We start from the raw sequence: 25,366 nt of genomic DNA, 5'->3' as shown, positions 1-25,366 counted from the left end.
AAACCAACTCTGATCACATCTGCTACGGGTCACCTGAACATCTCCAGGGTCATGGATGGTGAAGTGTAACCAGTTTTACCCACCCTGAAACTGTCATTGGACAGTGTCAGAACTTGTAGAAATGATAAACAGCCACACAGACTACATTCACACAGGGTAAGATGTGATTAAAACACATTAAAAGGTGCATGAGAAAGAGGAAGGTAGAGGGGGCAACCTCTCCTGAGTCCCTTAAGGAAGCCTGCGGTCCTCAGGCGTGAGGGACGGCTGCTCCATAAAGAACTACTTCCGCAGTCTAGTCTCAAAGGCTCTCTGGTTACTGGAGTGTGGACAGGAGAGAAGGATGTCACATCTTCTTCCCCTTAAATAGCAACATTACTATACGGAGCACATTCTGGGAAGAAGAGACACAGGAGTTGGAAAGATGGAAGCCGAAGTTTAGACACACGGAGATTCACGAGTCTAAGACCCCAAATCATGCCCTATAAAATACCCCGCACAGGATCGGGGCCCGCTACCCCTCCCTTTTTTACATTACTGGGCGGCCACGTTGTTTTAGCAGCGCATTCTGTTTAATCCTGGCACGACTGCCAAAAAAGGGGTGGCGGCAGATTCCTGATGCACGCCGGGGTGGAGGCAGAGAGAGGTGTCCCGCTGCAGTTGGGCGACGAGAAGCGGGGAACACGGAGGACCCCAGAAAGAGCCCGCCCTGCCGGCCTCGGGACGAACGGAACTTTGTGTCAACGTGGCGCAGACCGGCCAGTCCCGGAGCCCCTCGGCCACGCCCCTCGGCCGACCGCGGGCCCGGATTGGGTGTTGCAGAGATGAGGGGCGTGTCCGGGGAAACATCGGAGGGGTGAAGATGAACTGAGGCGGCATTCCGAGAGTGGGGATCGTGCATGTGGGAGCTGCTTTGGGGAAGAGGTAAAAGGCGTGGGGAAATGGAGGAATCGATTAATGGAATCCTCCCCAGGAAATGGAGGAATCGATACTGGCCTGGGGAGGATTAATGGAAAGGGGCTTTGGGACGCGCAGACCAGAGATGAGGTGAACGGAATGAGGGGAGGGGGCTACGGCCCCGGGGGCGTCGGCTGGCCGTGGAGAACTTACGTCGGGAAAGGAAACCTTCTTCTTCCTTTGTTAGGGACGGCAGCGTTGCAGCTGAAGAACCGAGTTGGGATGCTCTCGGTTGGCGGTGTAAGAATGTAAGTGGTGACCGGAGGCGATTGTCGGGAGCCACGGAGTAAATCGGAGCATTCAGAGCGGCGCTGAACTCTCAGGCGCCTTGTGGAGGCTGTTGGCGCCGAGTGTTGCGGTTTAGGATTGGACGGAGGGCGTCTGGTGCCTCTAGAAGACGAGCAACGTGGCCGCGTGTGGGATTTTAGGGGCCAGCTCCCTAGGGGCGCTCGGGCCTTCTTGGAAATGGGCAGCAGGAACCACCTCCTGCTGAGACGGTTACTTGTTCGTGCCCAGCTTCTGCATCCTGCCCTGTTTTCTGATTTGATTGATCGATTGATTGATTGATTATGTGCCATCAAGTCGTTTTCGATTCCTAGCGACCACATAGATAGATTTTCTTCATGACGTTTTCTGATGCGGGGTGTCAGTTCTTCTCTCTTCATTTGCTTGTTGATTTAAAGGTGCATTTTCTGCTAAGAGACATTATAAGGATAAAGTGTTTTAGCCTGAATCCCACAGTGCGTGTCTTGCTGGAGCAGGAACTCCTGTGCTTTCTTAACTTCTAGGTTGAACCATGTTAATTTGTCTTGCATTTGGAGACAATCATATGGGGAAGGGGGGGGGGAGTGAAATATGCATTTTTTCACCCTGAGGGTAACTATATTAGTTTGTTGCACCACAATCCAGTTTAAAAGACAGCAAATGTATGTATGGCAGAGACTGGCTGGCACTAGATTCTACTTCATCAGTGCATGAATTATAAGTAAATATTTATCCCTAGTGGGATGGTAAGCAAGGAGGTCAAAGGAAAATTAATTGTAGAAAGTGCAGACAACAGATAACACTGACCATTCACAAAACAATAGTTGGGTGATCACACAGATACTCAACAATTAATCAGGTCATTATCACTGTCTCATTGTTCCATTTTCTTCTCAACCTCTTTGTTCACTATTTCCCATGCCTCTTCACCTTTTTACTGAGGAAGTCAGTAAAAGAAGAGATCAGCACTTTTGGGAAGGGGTTGGGGAACAATATGGAAGTCAGTTGTCACTGCCTTCTTCCAGAATGTTTTTTTTCTCTTTGCAGTCTAGTCTATGCCTCTAGGATTTCTGGTGTTCTCCTACCCAAAGTTAAAACAGGTTAACCAAGCCTGGCCCTGTTTAGCCTTTTCAAAATCAGCCATTGATTAGGTTCTGCCACTTGCTGTGACTGAGCAGAAAAGCTTCCACTGTAATAGATTTGTTATCCTTTAAAATGTGGAATTCTTGATCTCTGAGCTTGGTTGTTTGCTTGCAGACGTTTCATTACCCAACTAGGTAACATCATCAGTGCAAGTGACTCACGCTGATGATGTCCCCTAGTTGGGTAATGAAACGTCTGCAAGCAAACAACCAAGCTTGGAGAGCATTAAGAACTCCACAGTTCAACCCTGAGCTGCAGATACTTCTGTTGGTATTCTTTAAAGTGCCACAAGACTTAATAGATTTTTCAGCTTTTATTGTAGTGGAATTGCTTGCTAAGTGGGCTTTGTGCAATGGTAGGAGGCTGTTGGGTTTGATTCAGGCCCAGGGCCTGTCTTTGCCATAGTCCAAATAACTTGGCACTGGAAGTGTCTCTTTTGTACTGCAGCCCAGGATGTAAAGCCGTGTTCTCTTTCTGCTGTTGCTTTGTTCTTCGGCGGCTTTGTTCTGGACAGAGCAGGGACAGTTTTCACTGAGCTACTTCAGGAATTGAACGTTCTGTATTTTGGGCAGCAAACTGAAAACTGGCCTAATTTGCCTCTGCTGCTGTGATCTGCTGATGTTTTGCCCCTTGAAAGAGCAGGTGCAGCCCTTATTGCTAATCCCCACCTCCAAGAGATCCTTGGAGAGCTTTGTGTCTGGATGAGTGGGCTAGGATGAAAGGAAGTTGAATGACTAAATAGAGAATTTGGCTGGGAATGGGGACTTGATGATCTTTGGTTTGGAGAGAGGCCCCAGGGCAAAACCAGGTGATAGTCATATGAAGTCAGCATCATACATGGCAGGACTGTGACTGGGAGGTGTTGTTTCAGATCTAAAATCAATCACGACTAAGTTTTAGTGCTGAGAACAAATAATGTGTAGGTGCTGGATTATTTGAGACGAGGAGAACCTGCATCCAAATTCTTGCTCAGACATGGAGTTCATTTGATAACTGGGCCAATCTTTTAGCATCACCTAACTTACAGAGAGATAGTCATGGTACCCCGGAATAGAGTAGAGAACTAAGCATAAACTAAACATTTAACTAAGTAAAGCATAAATGTAATATACATTTTTTTTAAAAAAAGGAGGGGAAAGGGCAAATAGATATATGGGGGTAGGGCATTGGGCTCTGGTTTCTTGGCAAAGAGAAGAAGAAATTGTCATTTTAATAGCATCATTAGAATGCACAGAACTTTACCAAGTACAGAAGAACAGGCCCAACACCAAGGAGCTCACAACGTACAATGTGATAGAGAAGAATCGGGGCAGGGGGGATGCCAAAAAGGGTAAGCAGGGAACCAGGATGTGGGCTGAGTAATAGCAGGACAGCTCTCTTAGTCTTAGAGAACTGTCTTAGAGATGTGTGAGACTACATATCCATAATCCCAGATCATAGGGGATGATGAATGTTGTTGTCTAAGACATCTAAAGGACACGAATTTGGGTATGGGTACAATAAGTATAATCTACAGAGTGATGCAAAGGTAGCTTTAGAAGAAGGACTTGAGGGGAATTAGGGGTATTCTCCAAACTCTGAGCAGCCTAGGAGAATGGATGTCATGCTTTAAGGTAGCAGGAGTTCTCAAAGACAGTAAAGGCAGTGGAGATGAGGAGCAAAATTTCCAGACCCAGATGTATCGGGGATATATATAACGTATGTATTATGTGTTTCCCTTATTGATCATTTTTATTTTTCCAAGAGGTATACAATGGCTTGGCAGAACACACTTTGCTACTACTATCTGCTGACTATATGTCTTGTCTGGGCCCTGGCCAAGCCACCCCCTGACAAGAAGGATCGTGTCCACCATGGTCAAGACCTCAGTGATCACCACCATGATGACAGTCAAGACTTCCGCTATGATCATGAAGCCTTTTTGGGCAAAGAAGAAGCCAAGACATTTGACCAACTAACTCCTGAAGAGAGCAAAGAGAGGCTGGGGTAATGATGCAGTGGTGGAATTGGGCAAAGAATTTTGCATGCTAAAATTGGGAGAGGAGAACCAAGTGTCTAGCCCTGTAGGGTGATAGCTTCTTAGAAGGCAAAGGGCGGGTTGTAGTGACTTGCACGTCACTTTGCCTCTCCCTACAACTTATAAAGCAACTATAAATTTAGCAAAAGATAATATAATATATAAATCTGCTTAATGTATTTGAGCATGGGCAGATTGCAGAATTCAGTTTTTACTGACAGCCAGCTAATTTGAACATCACATTAAAGAACAAATAAACTTGTTGCCTCATTATTCTTGCCTGGCTAACCAAAAAAAAATTTGACCATGATTTGTTAAACTTTTTCATTCCAACTTAAGGAGGAATCAAGTTAGGGATCCCAGTCTGGATGCCTGAAATAAAGAAATAAGGAATGTGGCTACCAGCTTGGTTTAGCTCTTCCCACTGGCTAGCGAAGCCAAGTGAGAATGGTGGAATGCCATGTACAAGAATGCTTGCTTGTTTCTCTAAGGGAGGATTCTAAGTATGCTGGCTTATTGTGGTGTGCAAACTAGGCTAATGTTTGGTCAATCTGGTTACAAGCATATTTGAAACAACTGGATTTTATGACTTGCCTGTCGTCTAAACTTTACATTGACGTGGCACTTAGCCATTTCAACTACATCGCCAACCCCCCCCAAACCCAAAACAATAACAAAACAAACAACCTTAGCAAAGTGAGAGGTATTAAGCACCAACATAAACCTCATTATACTGCCTTTTTTTCTTCAGGAAGCTATGTTCCTGGTCAAATGCAAAGAAACAATGCCATGAATCCAGAGTCTTTTAAAGATGGGATCATCCAGCCATTTGAGAGTAATTTCTCTAAGGCAGGGTTTCTCAACCGTGGCAACTTGAAAATGTGTGGACTTCAAATCCCAGAATTCCCCAGCCAGCATGGCTGGCTTGGGAATTCTGGGAGTTGAAGTCCACACATCTTCAAATCGCCAAGGTTGGGAAGCCCTGTTCTAAGACATCAAGTTTTCTTCTCCTTAGAAAACTGATCAGACAAGGAGGAATTATGTCTGGAACTCTTAAGAACTAATATGGTAGAGAAGGAAGTTTTCTATTTTCTGCCTCAAGACACCCTTTACCAGATGGAGACTGCCTAGTCCAATCCCTTGCTTGATACAGGATATTCAGAAATAAGGCATCTTTGATAGTGGCCATCCAGACCTTACCTAAAGATCTCCAGTGAGAGAGACCACAATTCTCCTATTGCCTTCTAGGTAATTGGCTTTGTGGTCTAACATCATCATCTTTACTAAGAAAACATGCCTACGTACTGCAAAAGATTCTAACGCATGTTCCAGATCAAATGAATAATTAACACAGGGCTCTAGACTGGTCTGTTGGATCTTAATACTAGCCCTAAGAGTATGGTATAGACTAGCCATTCCCAGTGGTACCCTCCAGAATTGTTGGGACTACACTTCCCAGAAATCCTAGCCCCCACTCCCAAGGTGTTCCATAAATGTGTTATGGGAGTTTGTGACATTGTTTGTAGAACATCAGACTAGGATTGAGCAATCCAGATGTTTTCTGTAAGGATTTTCAGGCCTCTTATTTTTGTAGTAATGTCCTTGCAGGAAGATTGTGGACCGAATTGATCGAGATGGGGATGGTTTCGTGACTCAGCCTGAGTTGAAGGACTGGATCAAGCATACTCAGAACCGCTATATCTATGAGAATGTAAACAAGAACTGGAAGGACTATGACAAGGATAATGATGGCCATATCACTTGGAATGAGTTTAAAAGCACTACTTATGGTCACTATGAAGGTGAGGGGGTGGGGGAGAAAAGGAAAAATCATATGTTTATGTGGAAGGGAGATAGAAGAAATGTTAAGCCAGAGGCCAGGAGAGCAGCATATACTGTAAGAGTCACCTAGCCTGAAAAAAAGCGGGGTAAATTGAGAAGGTAGACAGCATCTTGAGAAGTTAGGTTACTCTTACTAATTTGCCTTCTCATGATGGGTGCTTTGTTACACCCCACCGTAGCAGATTTTTCAAATTGCTCAAAAAATTAGTTTCCTCTATTATAGGAATTGCTCCAGAAAGGGGCCATAAATCAGCAGTATAACATAATACTTTGTTTTCTGGGATCCTAATGAGCACATGCCTCATTACAAAGACCCCACACTACACTTGATGCAGAGAGGTTAGGTCATCACTCAAGATATAGGCTCATTCTGATGGACTGTTTCACTCATATCACCCTTTCTGTGTGTGTGGTTCATTTTGGTCGACCAAACTGAAACACCTTGGAAATCCTCTCCTTGTAGAAGAATAAGTTTTAATTATGTGCTCAAGTTTACTGGGGGATTCATTGATGCTCTTGTCTTTGCTTTCTTCAGGAGAAGAGTTTGGTGATCTTGAGGACAAGAATTCATACCGGAAGATGCTGGCACGGGATGAGCGGCGATTCAAAGCAGCTGACAAAGATGGGGATATGAGTGTGACAAGAGAGGAATTCACAGCCTTCCTTCACCCTGAAGAGTTTGACTACATGAGGGACATTATAGTGACGGTGAGGCTGGGCGTACCATACTAAACAATACAAATTGCTCCGGTTTACCAGGCTGTATGAATCTAATTGTGGTTTAGTCAGCAACAGGGCTAAGGAAACCATGTCATAGCACATTTTCAGGTTTCATTCTCTATCTCTCCCTAGAATTAGAATTTCAAATTCAGATAGAATCATCTCCATTCATGGGCTATGCATCTTGTTATTTCCACTTAGAATGAATAAACTGGAAACTTTACCGAGAACAGAGAACTTATACTTGGAATAAAAGCAACACTAAATCTGGATTCACATACTCCATTTTGCCATAGTTGGTTTTTACCAAAATATGGTTAAATGATGGCCATGGTGTTCTGATTCACATAAATCCTAAGTTATAAACCATGATTTACAAACTCTGTAACTCCCATCATGCTAAGCCAAAACCAAGCAAATTATAGCTTAATATAAAGATCAGCCACATTTTCACCTAGCGGGTATCACTGTGTGATTTTATGCAGTATCAGGTGGGCAAAAATATTTTAATACATAAATAATGCATGTATCTTTTAACAATGCCCCAAATGGAGGAACACAGAGATCTTGTGAGATTTGTCTTATCTTGTGATTTTTTTTCATACATTCAGCGGATGCCATCTATTAGTATTTTGGGCTGACCTTCAGCTTAACACAACATGTAAACCCAAGTAATATATAAAAAGCAATGCTTAGTCTAGATTCTCACTAGCATGACTAGTAGCAAGAGATCAGAGAAGCTTTGCTTCAAAACCTCCCAAAAGTATCAGGTTGATAATTACACTGTGACTTTCAAATGGTCCATAGGCTTATGTAACATAGGGGGTGGGTTTTATCCAGTTGAAACAAAGATCAAAGACCAAGAATGATCTGAATCTGAATGTTCTGATGCTTCAGAAGATCGCAGTCTCCATCTTCCCAGCTCATGACAGCTATGTTCATGATGGCCGCCTCCTAGACCAGTGTTTCTCAACCTTGGCAGCTTTAAGATGTGCGGACTTCAACACACACAGAATTCTGGGGTTTGAAGTCCGCACATCTTAAAGCTGCCAAGGTTGAGAAACACTGTCCTAGACATTTTACCATTAAGAAATCCTGTGTTTTTCTGTGATAGATGGTGTATATATTGGGTGGGAAACAAAATTATTAGCTTGCCATTAGATTTCCCTAGGGTGACACATAAAAGAATAGAGCTGAAAGTGCAGCAAAGATTTTGCACCAACCTCAGCAGCTGTTCTTCAGGGTTTATTTTATTAAAAATTTTATTCCTGCTTTGCAGTTTCCATGTATACTGTTTTCTCTTTCTCCCCTTTAACTGTACCTTATCTCTCTTGTGAAATGTTACAGTTTTGCTTCACAAACTATTTCAGATGGTAGTAAAGGATCTCCATGTAAAGTAAGATACACCTGCATATTTTCTAATCACCAAATTAAGATATTGGGCTTATTTGATCTGACCACATTTTTGTATCCTCCAAAAAAATCCAGGTTTTTTTACAAGGTAAAAGGTAGCAATGATCTGCTTTACACTTGCAACGTGATGAGCAGGAAATGAACTGTGGCTGCTGCTACCTCAAAAGCTGAAGTGGGATGCTGATTTAAAATGCTCCCCTATGTTTAAAAAAAAAAAGGAACAAAAAGCTCTCAAACTTCCTAGTATTCTCTCTGATGTCTAAACTGTGTTTATGAGTTTTAGTTGAAGGATGGGCCTTTTCCCCTTAATGCATAAGAGAAGATTCAAGTATGTTGTATTGTGTTCAGCCTCTCCTTTCTCCCAGATGCAAAGCTGACTATGATCTTGGAGAAATCCTTTCCAATTTTGTCCAAGATGATAGCACACGTGGAAACAGCTGTAATGTGTTAGAGCACCTGCTTTGCAGGTAGAAGGAACCATATTCAATCCATGAGATCTGGGGAAAATCTCATCTGAGATCCTGGAGTATTGAGCCAGAGAGCCTGAGTAGGTTCTCCTCTGAGTAACCAAGGCCCAAACTTAGAAAGTGATTATGACCCACCCACATTTTCCAAGACACAACTTCCTTGTTCTGTAACAGACACATCACACTACCAAGCATCTAGGAACAGAAATCACATCTCACCAGAGGCACTATTTCTTGAGCAGGGCAAGGTTTTGGTATCTTTCTGGCACAAATCTCTGTAGAAAGATCTGCTGCACTATTAAGAGCTACCTTCTGACTTTTTCAGGAAACCCTGGAGGACATAGACAAGAATGGTGATGGCTTTGTAGAAGTGGATGAGTATCTTGGTAAGACTATAAGGATCCTGGCTGCATGGAATTGGATTACCCCCTATTAAGAAGCAGGCTGGTTTTGGACAGAGCTGTAAGCCTTTTTCGAGCCCAGAGGGAGGAAGTACTCTGCCCTTTTCTGTCTCCCTTCTATTCCTTCATTGACTTGATTAGCAGAAAGGTCTTGCTTTTCTCCGGTAGTTGGAGAGGGGGCATTGAATAGGGAGATCTGTGTTATCATGTCACTTATTCTTATTGATCAGGTGACATATACACCCCTGAAACTGGGGAGCCAGAACCTAGCTGGGTGACAAGCGAACGTCAGCAATTCTTGGAACACCGAGACATCAACAAAGATGGGAAAATGGATCGGGAGGAAATTGGGCACTGGATCCTGCCCCCAGACTATGACCATGCTGAAGTGGAATCCAAGCATCTCCTTGTTCAGTCGGACCAAGATAAGGTGAGGACAGTCCCGGCATGGGGAAGGAGCAGCAGTGCTCAGGGTAGGGTAGGAGTTGAAATATGTGGCCCATGGATTGTGTGTGATCCACTAGCATTTTTGGCACAAAGTAGGTGAGTCCCCAGGAGTCAAACTTAACTTGAAGGAGAATTTACTTTAGGGCAGTTTTAGCTCCAGGTCTCCTGACCTGGATATGGAAGTTGAAATAAAATATTTTGATCTTCCCTCAAATAATCCTGGATATCAATGCATTCCTTAAAGACTTCTGTCCTAGTTAGCTTGTAATTAGGGATTATCAATGTGTCCAATGCAAATTCATGAAATAGGTCATTTTTTAATTGTGAAGGAAAACTATTTCTGGAAGAGGGATGGAATTTAAAACAGGGTCCTTCATTCTTTCCTTTCTCTGCTTCAAATTGGGCTTGCACTCTAATTCAAAGAGCTGGTGCAATCATGTCAAATCTCTGGCAGAACCTACTTTAGATATAGCCTATCAAGGAAGGGAGAAAAAGAATCAAAGCACGTGGCTCACCCAGCTTTCACTACAGGCCTTTTTACTAATATTAGGCAGGGTCTAACCAGTACTACCGCAGTCACCCCAAAATTTAGTTCTTGAAAGAAACTCACTCCTTTCAGTGCAACTGAAATCTGTCTACCAGTGCAGTTCTAACCCAATCTCTAATGAATACTTGAAATCTTGCCCTTGACTATCTCATCCCAGTTAAGTGGCACAAGGCTATAAACACATCCAGCTTCTAGGACACGAAAGGTATTTTCAGCTCCTCAATATCAGTCAAGACCCAAATTTCATCCTCAGGGAAGCTTTAAAAAAAAAAAAAAAAAGTCATTAAGTGACAGCATTAGAGTTAGGATTAACCGTGCTTTAGAAAACCTTTTAAATGTCTGTCCTCTGCTGAAAAACCTCCTCTCTCCTGTCCACGAGAATAGAAAACTGAGTTTCCAAGGCATTCTTTATTGCTGTTGCATCTCTTAAAAGAAAGCAAACTTTTCTTATCTGAAGAATTAAAGCAAAACACTCTGCTACTTAAAGGAAGGAGTGCTTGTACAATACAAGATTCAGATCCAGTGGACATTTTGTTCAGGACTAACCTGTGGGTGGCTTTGTGTCACATGCTGCTGATTCCTGAGATATGCATCTGCCAAGATTTGGCTTCAGCTGTCCATTCTTTATATTTATGAAATAGCAAAATAGAAGGAGAGCAACTCAGAATTTGCTGTTGTAGAAGTTTTTTTTTTTATTCTCATCCTGGAGTGGGCAGGAATACAGTAATCTCTGTAGCACCAAAAAGAACTTTAGCCCTCTAAATGAGGAAAAAGCAGAACATTTAAAACTGCCTCCTCTAATGATTTGTTGCATGGACTGTTATAAGAGGCTGTTAGCAGTGATCTGGAAGTGTTTGTATTTTTTAAAAGATTCTTCCTTCTCCCTGAAAAGTTAACACAAATGGCTTCAATCTATTTTTTTATATATAATTTGCTAACAATACAATACAAGAATGTTAAAAATAAATGATTGGGATGTAATTGGGTTGTAATTGTGCATTTCTCTCCTTGCCTCCTATTTCTTTTCTCCCACTGCCTCTCTTCCTCCCCACATCGCAGGATGATAAAATAACCAAGCAAGAGATTTTGGACAATTGGAACATGTTTGTGGGAAGCCAGGCCACCAACTATGGTGAAGACTTGACAAAGAAGCACGATGAACTGTGATTGGAGTGGGTGGGGGATATACAACAGCGGGTTCTCCCTTACATGGGGGTGGGAGAAGCACACTCCAGAAGAGAATTGCTGTCTTATTTATTATTGGAAGGGCCTGCTTAAACTTTCCTCCTAAACTAGTGTAGCTGGTGTACTTGGGTGGTTTTCCCTAGGATCCATTCTTGCTCCTCTGCAGCCTCCACCTCCCCCAAAGCACTGTGAACTTTACTGCGCTATAAAGATGTCCATGTTCCTGAGGTTTGGGAAGGAGGAGATTAAATACACCTACACCTTCTTTCACCAGTGCATTTAATCTCTTCTGTAATGGTTAGGGTAGGTTCAACCCATGTTCTTAATGCACTTAAATTCTTCCCTTGCAAGTTCCACACTCTTTAGCTAAGGGGAGGCAAAGATTAGCTCCCTTAAGTGCTCCCCTTCTTTTAAGGGGACTAAGATACCTGTTTTCTTTTCAAACACTCATCTGGGACCTGTTGGGAATAATGAAATAACCAGTTGGGTTCAAAATCACCTCCCATGTCTGTTTTGCACAGGCAAAAAAAGTTGAGTACAGGATGAATGTATTTGCAAGCATCTTAGTGGTAGCCCCATCCCTTGGATAAACACTGCTTGTCTGGGCTTGTAGTTCTTTCTCTGTACCTCTTCGTTCTCCAGGATGGCAAGCTTTCCCAGAAGGAAGTCATAGAGATGATGCAGCACAGCATTGAGAGCGCCAAAGTGTATGGAGCAACAGTTGGTTATCTGGGGGGCCGCCAGGAGTTGTGACCTCTTAAACTGTAACATTCTGGATTACTAATAAAACCACTTCCCACCCTCTCAAGATATTGTGCCATAGATTGGACTACAGAAGAGGCAGCAAAATTTTAGGAAAAAAGAGATTGATCCAACAGAAGAGCTTCCCCCCTTATAGAGGTGTCAAAAATTTTTTTAAATTAATCAATTAAAAAGATACACTGGGCCTTTGATCTTGTGAACTGCACCCTCTGTTTTCCTTCCCAAGGTTAAAAAAAAAAACTTGGCAAGTGAATGATGACTCCTAAAAATAAGCTTTTGACCACACATTTCCCAAATTAAAAATTATTTCAAAAACTTCAAAACCAAACAAGCATTATTTACAAAATTATGGGATACTTTGTCTCTCTTTATATCCAATATTGGCTTTTTCAGGCTAGCAGGTGGCAGCTAGCATCGGCTGGAGGAGTTGTCCTTTTCTTTTCCATCTGAATGTATTAAGCTTGCATCACAGGCCGAGATTTCTTGGCTTCCAGCTCCACGCCTGACCCTGCAAATCCTGTGCCACCCTAGAGAAGGAGGACACTCATAAGGGAAGAGGAATGGTAACAAGTGAAGGGCCACACTTACCTAGCCTGTGACGGTGAGAGAGCTTTTGTTGGGCTCAGTGCTCGGCTGGGCAACATGACAGTTGGAGCCCAAGCTTTGCCTGACAGCTAACCCCAGGGCATGTGGTTGCCCTGGGATGAGGAAATTCTCTGCACATGTTCAGAAGTATTCAGAGTTGGTATGTAGTTCCCTACCACTGCTTATCATACTTAGCTCTAAATCTAGGTTAACAAAACATGACTGCTGTGTTCATGAGACTTGCTATTTTGAAACCTGCCATATCATAGCATGTATATGGTATGATTTATACAACATGCTAAGATAATAGTTTTCTACAACATGCTGAACCACAAACTTCTGTAGATGCCCAAGATGTAATATTCACACTCCAAATAATCCCAGAGAAAATATTTCTATATGTAACTGCAGGGATGGAGAACTGATCGCCCTCCTGATAATACTAACTACCACTTTCATTATCCTGGACCATTTGGTTGAAAGGTGGTGGACCTTTTTTTGAAAAAACACAAATCCCTCCCTATTTTAATCTGCCTTCAAACCTTGTGAATAGGGCAAGGTTATGCCTTTTCTTCTGAATCCACACAAGAATATTTCAATAATTGTAGCCCAATGATGACTCATCTTTGGCTACTCAATACTGCATATCAGGGATAAGACCATGCTATTGTTTGTATATCATTCTTTTTTCAATAAAACTGGCTGAAAGCAACTTAATCTAAAAACGTTCCCCAGATTTTAAATATTTGAGAGTATCTTGACCATGAAGGCAAATCATTGAGATAACTTCATTATCCACTGAGGATAACATACCATAGTACAAGATATCTAGTAATGCTGGCAGAAATTTGTGCATTGATAATCTCTATTACATCAACGCAGGTCTTTGGAGCACTAAAATATGTTTCCAATCATATCACAACACAGAAATTATTCCAGAGCATAGCTGGATAATTGCATGATGGCTATGTTTTGCAGCAGAATGAATGATGGGATTCAATGCTTAGAAGACTAAAGAAAATCAAAATCACTGAGTAACCTTTTAATATTTTAGATCAACATAAAGACTTTAAAAAGGACTACAGATTTTAGATCAGCTCTCCTTCCACCAGGTATCCTTCAAATGTACTGGAACGAGAACTATTAAAATTGCCTACTTTGGGAGCTATAGGAGAAGGGCTTTAATGGTCAATCTCACCCGCTGTAAGACTATGATGTCCTTGTCAGTCAACTTCTCCCCATTCATTGGATCAACCATGTCCTTCTTGATCAGCTTCTCCACACATTCCAGGGTCACAACTGAGCCTCTTGAAAAAAAGGACACCTCCTTTACATATTAAGCATAAGGCACAGATTCCCATGCTTGGATCCAGCTATAGATTTCATCCCATAAATAGCCTGCTAGTAAAAACCTTTCCTCAGTCCAAAAAAGCCCCATTTCATTACTCACGATGGACGGAGCACAGCACAAGGGACAGAGTTTCCAAGCATGTCTCGTGTGACGGCACACACGTAGCGGTCCTGCCGGTTGATCAGTCCAACACGATCTACACTAGGATCTACAGGGGTGAAGTGCACTGGGATCAAATCTTTCAGCTTCAGTGGTTTCCTACTCATGGGGCAGTACACACACTTGTCCTAGAATAAATGGTAAGAACAGAAATGACAAGAATAGGGTAAGCTGGGAGTCAAGACTGCTGAGTTCTCAGGGGGGAAAAAAAGGAAAGGTATGGAATAGATTAGAATCAATATGGAAACACATACTCTAATCCTCTCTTGAAACTAGCACTCAAATATTCAAAACTCAAATGCTTTATTCCTAGGATTTGATATACAGAATATCAAGATCCAATGAAAAAAACCTGGAACCTGAAAACAGAAGCCATTCATGGCTGGAAAATTAGAATCCGTGCAATTTTCTTTAATATACATGCACAGTGAATAAATTTCAGTGGTATCTTCCAAGCAACCAGATATTCCATTCCCCCCATGGTTAATCTTTAATCAGATCTTTTAAAAAGAGTCCCTTCATATATCCAGATCATTTAAATACAGATGAAATTTTTTAAATATTTAGAGGTGAGTGGCCATTCTGATTATAATTATGGGATGTATAGTTCAACAGAACTGGATTGCACCAGGTTGGAAAAGGCAGCATGAGCCTTTGACATTTTTCAACCAACAGCCATAAACAAAGAAAAACAAGGCTAACCGAAAAGCTATCTGGTTTTGGAGGGGGAAAAAAACATAGATCCAAATACAGCCATTAAGTAAATACATTTAAATCATTAGGACTTCTCCTAAGAACTCTGAAACTAAATGCTTTGAGAATATGGCACCACATTAATCAAAGATTAAGAGCTTTTATTATTCTTTATAGAAACCATGGCAGTTAAGCTGGTTTAGTTTTGTAGTGTAGACAAACTGCAAGACGTACATATCCCAATAGAAGGCAAGAGGTGAATCTTGAAAAGGGCATGACAAGATAACTCACTGGTTTTGGGATGGCTTTGGTTTTGGCCTCAGGTGTCAGCGAAGGGATCCAAAAGCTTGGTAGTTGTTTGGCCTTTTCTCCACTGCTGGGTCCTGGTTGAGAGTCTCCTATAATCCACAGAGAAGAACAGAGTTATTAAGGTCTACAGATTTCCAAACATGAATTGTTTGTGGGTGGGTGGGATAAGATAGTGCTATACGCCTAGGAGCACTGGAATTCATCTGCATGCCCAGGGGCACTGCTGGAATATCAGGTGCCCTTGTGCGTAAAAACATTTTTTTATATTCCAGCTATGTGCATATACACTCATGTGTTGTTAAAAGCCTTTTTTTAAAATATTCCAGCAGCATGCATACACAGTCAAAAACAATTTTTACCTTCTAACTGGTGACCCCCCCCTCATGCGGTGCTCTTGTGTGGCGCACAATTTGCACATTGGGTTTCAATGGCCCTGTGCATACTTAGTCTAGAACATGTAAAAGGATGCAGGAAGTACTTCTCTTGTGCATCCCAAAATATGTCCCTCATCATTACATTAACACTACAAAGCTCAGCAAAGACAGGAATAATGCAGGCATTGTTATTCCATGCTTGGGAGAGGATTCATATCTTGTAGCAACTGCCCACATTTCCCCTGGGTGATCCATTTCACATTCAGGGGAGCGAGACAAATATTCAAAGAGAATGATAGCAGGGGAGCTAACTTGGAAAGAGGTGGGGGGGGGCAGTGAAGCTGAAAAATCAAATAAGGGTAGGAAAGAGCTTTAAGAGAAAGAGACAGAAACTTAAACATAGGCGAAAGAGCTATTTATGTGAGAGTTGATGAAAAGTAATGCCGCCACCTCCATAGATTTAGTTTAAATAGAGATATTTTAATAAATGAAACAGGAAAATAATCCTTGAAATCAGCTCTTTTATTACCTGTACTTACTTTTCCACATAATTACTATCATTTGAAACACACTTCTGCCAATGATGGACAAGCTTCTTAAAGCTGTCACGAAAGAACTCCACACTTTGTCTCTTCAATCATGTCCTACCTCTCTTTTCAGTCTCTTCATCTGAATCAAACAGATGCTCACGAAGGTATTCCTTCAATTTTGGGAAAAGGTGGGAGGATTGTATGGAGGATAGGGTAAGACAGTGAGATCCAACTTCACAATTGCCTCTTGGGCGACTTACAAGGTGTGAGGCCCAGGCTTGTCATGTTGTAGCAAATATCCTACTTGAGCTACTTCAAACTCAGCTTAACAATTTGTTTCAAAGTTCTGACTGTTGCAATTAAGTGTTGCAAAAAAAAAAAAAAGCTAATTTCAAAGATTATTTGGAGCCATCACTTTTTATTCAATCCTCGTAAGAAGAGATTGCTTCCCCCCACCCCCAGTTTCCAGAGTTGCTCAAGCCACCACACCATGCAGGACCAGAACAGGGAGAGTGGGAGCAATTCGTATCAAGCATGGCAGCATCTTTAAGATTTACAGGAGAGTGCACACGCAGCAGAAGGAAGAATCCATTCTTGATATCCTTTCCCAGATGGCAAATAAGATAGTTTTCCTCTCCCCACCCCCAGCTGCTTAGTACGGACTGCATTCCTCTACCCTTGAACACTTACCTGACTGACGATCAAAGGGATTGAGGGGTTTGCTCACAATGCTCAATTCTTTGTCAAGGAAACTCTTCACCTGGGACTCTTTGGCAGCCTTGCTCAACTCTGCCATCTCTGCTTTCTTTTCATTCTTCTGTTTTTCATATGCCTGCAGATGCCAAAAAGAAGGCCTTTACTAAGAAATCATCTCTACTGCTGCTCTACTTTTCAGCATGTCAGTTCTAAAGCAAAGTAATAAGCATGTTTCTGTTCTCTATGAGATATAGGTGAGGTGGAAACAACAGGGCTCATTAAAACCAAAGAGTAGTCTAAAGCCTAGGAAAAAAAGACCAGTCTGTTTCATGATTTGTTTTAAGTGAGAAAAGAGTTTGAGCAAGAAGTGAAAAGCTTGATGACAATCAGATGAAGAAACCAGACTGCAGCTGCAGGATGCCCAGCTTACAAGCAGCACTACAGGAACAAATATTATTGATGGACCCCAATAACTCATTATATTGCTACATAGCAGCACTGTGGAATCAAGATACTATATCCCCAAAGCAGGAACCGAGCCATAAGCATAAACCAAAGTTTGACTTCTAGCTGAGTAGAGATGTACAGTCTTGATAAAAGACGCTGATCTCTTCCTGCCTACATTACTCTAACACAGCACTCAAAAAGGGAAAAAGGAGTCTTTCCCATGAATAGCCTCCAGAATGGGACCTGAAGATGTGCCAACCAGAATACACAAGAATTGTTTGTGCCCTTTGTATTTCTGATACTCTGCATGCAAGCCTGACCAAAAGACACGATGCCTCTGTTAAGACTTAAATCTGTTCTTTGCCTCCTGTAACAGACACAGGCCAGGAATCGATGGCCAGCAAGGTCCATACCAACGTTTACTCAAGAAGCTCAGTCTCAGCCACTCCCTATTCTATAAGCTCATCTTCCAATTCTAGGAAGGGAATGGAGGAACAGAAACCAAATCCAGCCACAGCCATTGTGATGGGATGTGAGGGAGACCTTGGAAGATTTGGGGGAGTGGGGGAGAAATGCCACCTAGGGAACTATCAGATAAAAGAGAAAGGAGTCCCCAACATAGCAACGGCCAGAAAAAGAAACTTAGGAAGGACCCACCCTAACTACTCAGGCAGTAAAAAGGGAGGGTGGGAGATTTGTACTTTCAGACTTGCAAGATTCCGTTAATAAGTAGCCTTACAATAAAACAGAATTAGCTCATCTAGTCGTGTTTCCTGTCTGGGTTATCTGGGTGGGCTGACAGCTCTGGAGCTCATCTGTGGCTTTCAGCCAAATCCTAAATTTATTATTTTACAATGTTTATATACTAGTTTTAGGAGAACATTCTCAAAGCTGTTTACAGAAAATTGAATAACCACTAAAAATATTACTTTCTGCTACACCTTCTTCCATACTTTTTCTTGGACAGATTGTTCCTTAAATCTTGCAGCCTCATTGGTCAGATAGTATCAGCACCTCCTGGCCATCAGGCAATGACTGGAGGTGGCACTGGACAAATATAAGTATCCTTTCCCAGTCATCTTTTTGCCTCAAACTGAGCCTACATTGGGTCACAGGAAAAAGGGCCCTTGTGGATAAAGCCCACTGAGCACCAGGGCTATCAAAAGAAGACTAAAATAATTCATGTTACACAAAAGATGAAGAATGCCTACTAAACAAATTATAGCAAACCCACTTCAGTTAGGTCAGATTTAATGGGTTGATTTTCATGTTACACAGCATAGATAGTTTATGTTACTGGCATTCAATTCTTTTCCGCATCTTCTTTCATTTGTTAGCCTTTTCAGGCACACTCTTCCAATATATCTATTAAAGTTGATATTTAAGTATGAACCCAACCAACCTCCTAGCTCTCCATATTGACATACCTTCATTTGCCGGGCAATTTCCTTTTTCTGATGTAGGATATACTCCAGGATAGCTTCTTTTTCATAGAGGTATCCATCGGGGCTGGAAAGGGGGGGGGGGAGCAAGATAAACAGAACTTGTAAACCCCCAATAACCCAACTCCCAAACCCCTCCGGCCTCTTTGACTACAGTGAGAACTGCAGAGCATAACTATACTCAGATATTGGTCCCTATATTCAAGGATACATCTGGAAAGCCATAATACATGTAACTAAAGGCCAAGATGGGGTTCATTTTTAATGGCTGGGGACAATCTTTGACCCTTTTGGGACAACTATGGTGACCAATACATTGAAGCAAATGGCTAGGACTACAGAGTTTATTTTTCTGAGTTTTGGGGAGGAAGTTGGGAGGGTGTCTTTGCTTTTTAATTACACTAAGCCTATTTTGAGGATTACTTTTTAATTTGTATGGCAAAATGGCAAGAAACCACACCATTATAATTGGAGAGAGCTTTATGGGCTGCAAAAAAGTGGCTCAGGGAACACATGGTAACACAAATAAGAATGAATAATGCACAACTGCAGGGTCAGGAGGGAGAGAGATGAAATCAGCAAAACTCAGAAAGGCTTTGTACAAATACAGGTAGTCCTCACTTAAAAACTCCTTCACTAAGTGATGTGGTTGTTAAGTTGGACATCACGTGACCATGCCAGACTTACAATTTCACTCCCACTGTGGTCATTAAGCGAATCACCCATGGTTGTTAAGCACGACATCACATGACCATAATTTGCAACGTACTGCCAGCTTCTCCATTGACTCTGTCTGTCAAAAGCTGGCTGTGAAGCTTGCAAATGGTGATCACGTGACCATGTGAGACTTCCAATTCTCTACCCTGTTCTTGACCCATTCCTTTCCAAAATTAAATTCCTTCTTGCACCAATGATAATAAGAAATAGCAATCTGTGGATCACAATGCTATGAGGCAGTAAATAGTGCTAACAAAACAACCCCTGTGTAACAATGGATACATGAAGTACCTGATCTGTGCTCCATAGCTAGATTTACATTCCCAGAGAAAGGGGGCATTATGGCACAGAGACATACTGAATTCATGTTCCAGCTTTTAACCCCCATTCCTCTATAAAACAGGATGTCATTATTTTTTGAGCATTGGAAGGAGAAAAGCACCAACAAAATTAAGATTCTGTAGTAAGGGTGCAAAAGAGGTTGAAGTATCCCTTTGTGGCCCATGGAACCCCCCCCCCCCAGTGTGCAGAGCCAAAAGTCTGGTCCTCTTTTATATCTGGGGGGATTTAACAGGCAAAGTGTACCCATTTCACCCTAACATTTCCAAATTTCCTTCCAAAACAGGGCTTGGGCCAGCCCTCAATGTGTCATGCAAAATGTGATGTAGCTGTCAAGCAACAAAAGTTGTACATCACTGATTTATACGAATACACATTAAAAGGCCATTACATTTGCAAAAAAAGAAAGGAAAAGGAAAAGGAAAAGGAAAAGGAAAAGGAAAAGGAAAAGGAAAAGGAAAAGGAAAAGGAAAAGGAAAAGTTCAACAGGTGTATGTAGCAAATGGACAAATAAATTATCTGTACTGGGCAAGGGAAATTAATTTATCTTTTCTTTTTAGAGATTCATTACAGTATTGATAAAGTGGAAAAAAAAAAAAGGACACACAGAGCAGATCTTCAGCATAAGATTCTGAAATATTTCAGATGGATCCCATCCAATATTTACGTCACAACAGGGTCCTTGCAGGGCTGCAGGGAGAGGCAGCAGCAGTCAAAGTCCTTGACGGCATCTTTGCTCAAACGGACATTCTGAGTCCCATAGCCAGAGGCAGCTGAAAAAAGGGAGGAAAGGTCATAGCAAGTGCGCAGCACTGACAAAGCTATCCAAATGGCTGCTCTGGATTGCTGCTTAGATCCATCAGAAAATAACAACTGACAACACTCTAACCAGAAAAGTTGAGCTTGCCAAGAACTCTGCTCAGGGGGCTCAGCTGGTTTCTATTTCAAAGCTTGTAGTTTGAATTAGTTTAAATCTGAGTTTCAATGAAACACTAGGACATATTAATCACACTCCAGGGGTGTGACCAAAACTCTGAAATAGCTTAGAGCTTTTTGTAATATCCAGCTAGTCATAAACAGCACAGAGCTAACCGCTTCCCAGTCCTGGCTTTCTTTATTTCCTTATGTTATGTCTGGAATTGTGAGCAGAACCAAAGGGGTGGGGAGAAATCAGCCCCAAATGTTGTGACAATCCCCTAAACTTGTTTCTATAAAGACGATGGGAAGAGGGGACAATATAACTAGACACAGAGGTCCCAAAGAACAAGATTTCAGATTTCACTGAAAAAAATTTCTTTCCACTGGATAAATAATAATGGCTTTCATCAGTTCTTTTTGCAACCACTTCTAATTTACTGATACATTTCTCCAATTCTACTCAAGACATCCCCTTCATACAGGATCTCTCCTGCTCTTGGATTGCTTTTCCTCAACATGACTTTCTGTCACCTCCAGCCAGCAATGCCAACTAATATGCTAGCAGCAGAGAATGAAGATTGTAGTTCAACACACATAGCAGATACAGGCTAAGAAAAACTGCTTTGGATTTCCAAAAGCAACTCCATTATTGCAATGAGGGGGCAAGATTTCCCCCACTCCTCAACCAAGGAAGCACTGTCCATACACTTCAGTCAGCAGCCTCCTCACCTGTGTCTTTTTTCTTTTCATGGTATGTGTAGACAGCTCCAGCTGTACAGTTCTTGCCATGACGTGTCATGTAGCCTTAGATGGACAATCCAAGACAATGCCAACTCTGGAGTCCTTCTATTAATGCCAACTCTCTTCTAACAAGAAGATATTAAATTAATTCTATCTAATGCCAGAGACAAAGAGGCTGATATGTGTTACATAGGAAGCAGGTGAAATAAATCCCATGACTGGAAGTGGAAGATTATGGAGAAAAGAGTAGAATATATAGGAAAAAAAAAGATATTTATAGGATGATTATATAGGCAGCTCCAACCTTCCTTACTAGGTGTTTAGTTCTATCCTTGTAAAAGTGTGGGAAAAATAGAACCAATTATGGTAGGTAGAACTGCGTTCAAGTATTCTGCTTCAATTTCTTACTATTCTACCAATTCTCAAACCTAGTAGGGAGAGTCATGTCATATCCATACAGTAATTCATCACAAGATCCCATCTTTCTGGTAGCTGTATAAAAGAGGTTTATCAACAGCTCCAGCTTTATCTACTCTAAAAAACAAAGCTGTGCCTTCAAGATTGCCTGACTGCTTCATTTTGAGTGGTATCAGCTACTACATTTCCCTTGTTTGAGAAACTCAAGTCTAGCAGCTCAGTCACAACAAATATTGAAGCATTTGATATTTAACCTCATTTGGGAAGCATCTGAAGAACAGAAAATTACAGTCAAAGTGGTTTAATTGTTTATCAGCATGTAAGGTCAATGATTGCCACCTGGTGGATGGTTAACAATGTTTGCAACAAGCATGATACTGATTCATACCAATAGCCTCCCATCCCCCTAGCATATATTTTCTATTTAAACCAATCTTCCCTACCTTGGACCCTCTCCACATGTGAAGATTTCAATTTCTAGACATCTCAGCAACAGCCACAATAGCCAGGGAATTCTGGGAGTTGAAGCCTACATATCTGGAAGGTGCCCAAGTTGGGAAGAAAGATTTAAACAGATCCAGAAGATCCTATTATTTAACCCTAACCGTATTAATGTATTACAGAGCTATTCCTTCCACAATACAGTAATATACTTCCTTTAAAAAAAAAATAAACTGCACAGCATTCCATTTGTTTCTCCAAATAAACTTATAATCCTTCAGTTTCATTTATATCACACCAAGCTTAGATTCCTGAAAGAGAGACTCTGAGAATAAGTATATGCATACTTATCTAGGAGCAAACAGCACTGAACTCAAAGGAGCTTACATCTGCATAAAGTTTTATGCTCTTTTGATACAGAATTTCTGCCAACACAATATTACATTACTGTTTACTATTTCCATGGTAATTAAACTCCAAATATCTCTCTGTAAAAAGTACAATTCACTTTTTTTTAAAAAAGCACACATCATCCTCAGCACCCCTTATCTTTCTATAAAATTTCTAGATTGCTTAAAAACTACTTCATTCTAACCAGTTTTGTCCTTCTCCAAAGAACATTATTGCTATCAAAATTGACATATAACAAATCTCAACATCCTCAGCAAAACAGTCAATAGAAAGTTTACAAACTTTATGAATACACCCATCCTCACACTTACAATTTAAAAATAAAGAGAAATATCAGCCATGTTATCTGGGCTGCACAGCTCTGAACAACCACAGGCTGGCAGCAATGAATTACAGAAAAGAAAAAGAAAAATTTAACTCTTTTGCAAGAGAAATATATAGCCCAGCCATTATTTAATAAATTCTGACCCTCAACATTTCAATTACTCTGGAAAAATCATAATGTCCTCTGAACACATACTGTAGCATTTCCCTACATTTCAGTAATGATTGTACTTAGTCCTTAAATATCCACCTCCCATTATTCTAATTTTTCACATTATTTCAAGACACAGAGAGGATGCTAGGTCAAAGAGGGCTATTTTATCCATTCTTGCTCCATTCGCACCACATGTTAATCCAGGAATACTGAATCATAGTTACATTAATTAGCTTAAGTCTGCATAACGCGCTAAACCTATACTAAAGATACTGAGATACAAATTAGCCAGGTTATTTTGCGAACCTCGTCACAAGCCACACTTTGGTCACCGAAGCCAGCAATCTCTTTCTGACAGGCCCCCGGAAGGACCTTCCGACTATAAGTACCGACAGAAACAGCGACAGCAGCGCGCTATTGAGCCGTTAAAAACTATCTGCTATGCCGAGTGGCGACAGCGAGTGAAACTTTTCAAGCGGTAGCTGCCTGGTTGGGGCTGCAAATCAAAATGTCTCAAAAGGAGCCAGCTGAAAGGTTGGCAACCTTAACAACCATTCCTGGCCAACTATAACCTTTTTCTGCCGCTCAAGAAATGCTCAAAAAGACGACTGTTTTCCCCTCCTTGACCAATTCCTCTCACAGAACCGGAAGCAGGAAATCTATGAGTCCGGAAGTGCTCCAAAGAACGGTACTCCGGATGCGCATCAGATAAAGCGGCCCGCTGGCAAGAAAACAAGGGGTTGGGAACTGAAAGGTCTTCCGCATGGAGGTTCTTGGAGTTAAAAGAGGGTTCAGCTTTGTGTTATGGCGTTTTTAACGCCCTCAAGGCCTTTTCTCCAAGATCCCTTTTCAGGAGTGGGGAGGGCGATTTGGGGGGAACTAAGGGCCTTTACCCCTTAAAATATCTCCAAAAATATGCGTATATAGCTTCTCTCTGCAGTCACTGTTTTCTGCTAATTGAACTTACTTCACTGTGGTAGTATATTTTATACTTCTGCCATTTTAAAAGATATTTAGAGCAGAGGTGGGAAACTTCTGCAAAACGAATGTTTTGGGGGTCATTGGTCTTGCTGGCTGCGGCTGATGGGAATTGAATTCTAAAATATTCAGAGTACACCTTGTTCTAAGCCTTTCCCTCTCTTGAAGGAGTGCACATTTACCCTAATCTTGCTATTTCTGACCAACTTTCCTTAATCTGGTTGAAGATAGTTGGTTTTGTAGTTCGTGTGTGGAAGGAATCAGATTAGGGAAGGCTATTCTTGCATTGTCAATCTTCCATAAATGTTTTAAAATAAATTTTAAAAATTAAGTTGTGTTGTATTTACCTACATCAGGGACATACAACTCCGTCCCTCAGGGTTTGCAGTCCACCAAAGACCTTACAGAAGTTGCTACCTGTTACCAAACTAGGAAGGGGGATAATTTTAAAATCTCCCTAGCAGATACCTTACAAGTGTACTTTAGTAAAACATACTCCTAAGCTACCATCCATCAAGTTGAACTTCTAATGCTGCCTGTTCAGTCCAGCTGGTCACTTCTTAGGCTGTTCTACCAGAACTAACCCCTTCAGGCCAGTTCTATGAAAATGGAACTCAGAAATAAATGAACCTTGTGGCTATTCTGAAACAGAGTAGTATGCTGTCCTGTATGTGGAGAAGTTTTTGATAAGAAATTCCCTTATAAAATGAATGAAGCCAGATCTTTAGATATAAAAAGGATTTTATAGGAAAAGAGAAATATAGGGAAAACAACTATTACCTACACAGAATACTAAATAAAATCAATATAGTCAGCAAAGCTAAACTTGTTACTTATTATTACCCAAGGTCTTGAGTTCCAGCACATGTTTATTGTAGAAAGGATTGGGGGAGAAACAGCTTTTGGGTGTTGTGCTTGGATATTGATAATGTAAATACATGTTCTTGGTCCTTCTTGCATTGTAGGTTTCTCCTAGCACTAATGCCTGATTTTATAAAAAGGTGGGATGGGAGACAAAAGCCAGTCTCTTTGGGGAGAATGAGTGTTGCTTTGGCCAATCAGGAAAACGTTCTATGTATAATATCCTGGGTCCAGTCAGCAAATCAAGTCATCTAAGGAGAAAAGCCACCTTCCTAAAGACTTGATGGAATTGTAAAACCACAATCTGGCTTTCA

General features: G+C 41.4%; 2 protein-coding genes across 10 annotated transcripts; one reads left to right on the top strand and one right to left on the bottom strand.

The window, feature by feature from the left end:
- The first annotated feature begins 817 nt into the window (after positions 1–817).
- On the top strand, positions 818–12,156 carry RCN3 (reticulocalbin 3). 4 transcript variants are annotated; one of them, XM_007424138.4, is made up of 7 exons: positions 818–924; positions 4,109–4,350; positions 5,990–6,183; positions 6,759–6,931; positions 9,149–9,209; positions 9,455–9,654; positions 11,278–11,416. In XM_007424138.4, the coding sequence occupies exons 2-7, from the start codon at positions 4,118–4,120 to the stop codon at positions 11,383–11,385; spliced, it is 969 nt and encodes a 322-aa protein (XP_007424200.1). In that variant the 5' UTR covers positions 818–924; positions 4,109–4,117; the 3' UTR covers positions 11,386–11,416. The 4 variants fall into 4 exon arrangements, with proteins under 4 accessions (XP_007424200.1, XP_087999660.1, XP_025019816.1 ...); XM_088143534.1 differs by lacking the exon at positions 11,278–11,416 and adding an exon at positions 12,046–12,156 and having other exon boundaries at positions 850–924; positions 4,111–4,350; XM_025164048.2 differs by lacking the exons at positions 818–924; positions 11,278–11,416 and adding exons at positions 1,186–1,205; positions 12,046–12,156.
- Positions 10,608–23,875, bottom strand: NOSIP (nitric oxide synthase interacting protein). Of its 6 annotated transcripts, XM_088143535.1 has the most exons (10): positions 23,520–23,869; positions 22,327–22,420; positions 21,455–21,591; positions 20,475–20,580; positions 18,737–18,818; positions 16,857–16,998; positions 15,245–15,351; positions 14,201–14,388; positions 13,949–14,057; positions 10,608–12,692 (listed from the first exon to the last, which is right to left on the bottom strand). In XM_088143535.1, the coding sequence occupies exons 3-10, from the start codon at positions 21,522–21,524 to the stop codon at positions 12,621–12,623; spliced, it is 876 nt and encodes a 291-aa protein (XP_087999661.1). In that variant the 5' UTR covers positions 21,525–21,591; positions 22,327–22,420; positions 23,520–23,869; the 3' UTR covers positions 10,608–12,620. The 6 variants fall into 6 exon arrangements, with proteins under 6 accessions (XP_087999661.1, XP_007424199.1, XP_025019818.1 ...); XM_007424137.4 differs by lacking the exon at positions 22,327–22,420 and having other exon boundaries at positions 23,786–23,875; XM_025164050.2 differs by having other exon boundaries at positions 22,327–23,869.
- Positions 23,876–25,366: the final 1,491 nt, after the last annotated feature.

The sequence above is a fragment of the Python bivittatus genome, unplaced genomic scaffold (genome assembly GCF_059951505.1).
Source record: "Python bivittatus isolate LINGU-HERP-01145 unplaced genomic scaffold, Pbiv_v1 ctg000410_np1212, whole genome shotgun sequence".
Lineage (NCBI taxonomy): Eukaryota > Metazoa > Chordata > Lepidosauria > Squamata > Pythonidae > Python > Python bivittatus.
The sequence above is the reverse complement of the archived record's forward strand: the minus strand, read 5'-3'. Positions and strand labels throughout refer to the sequence as shown.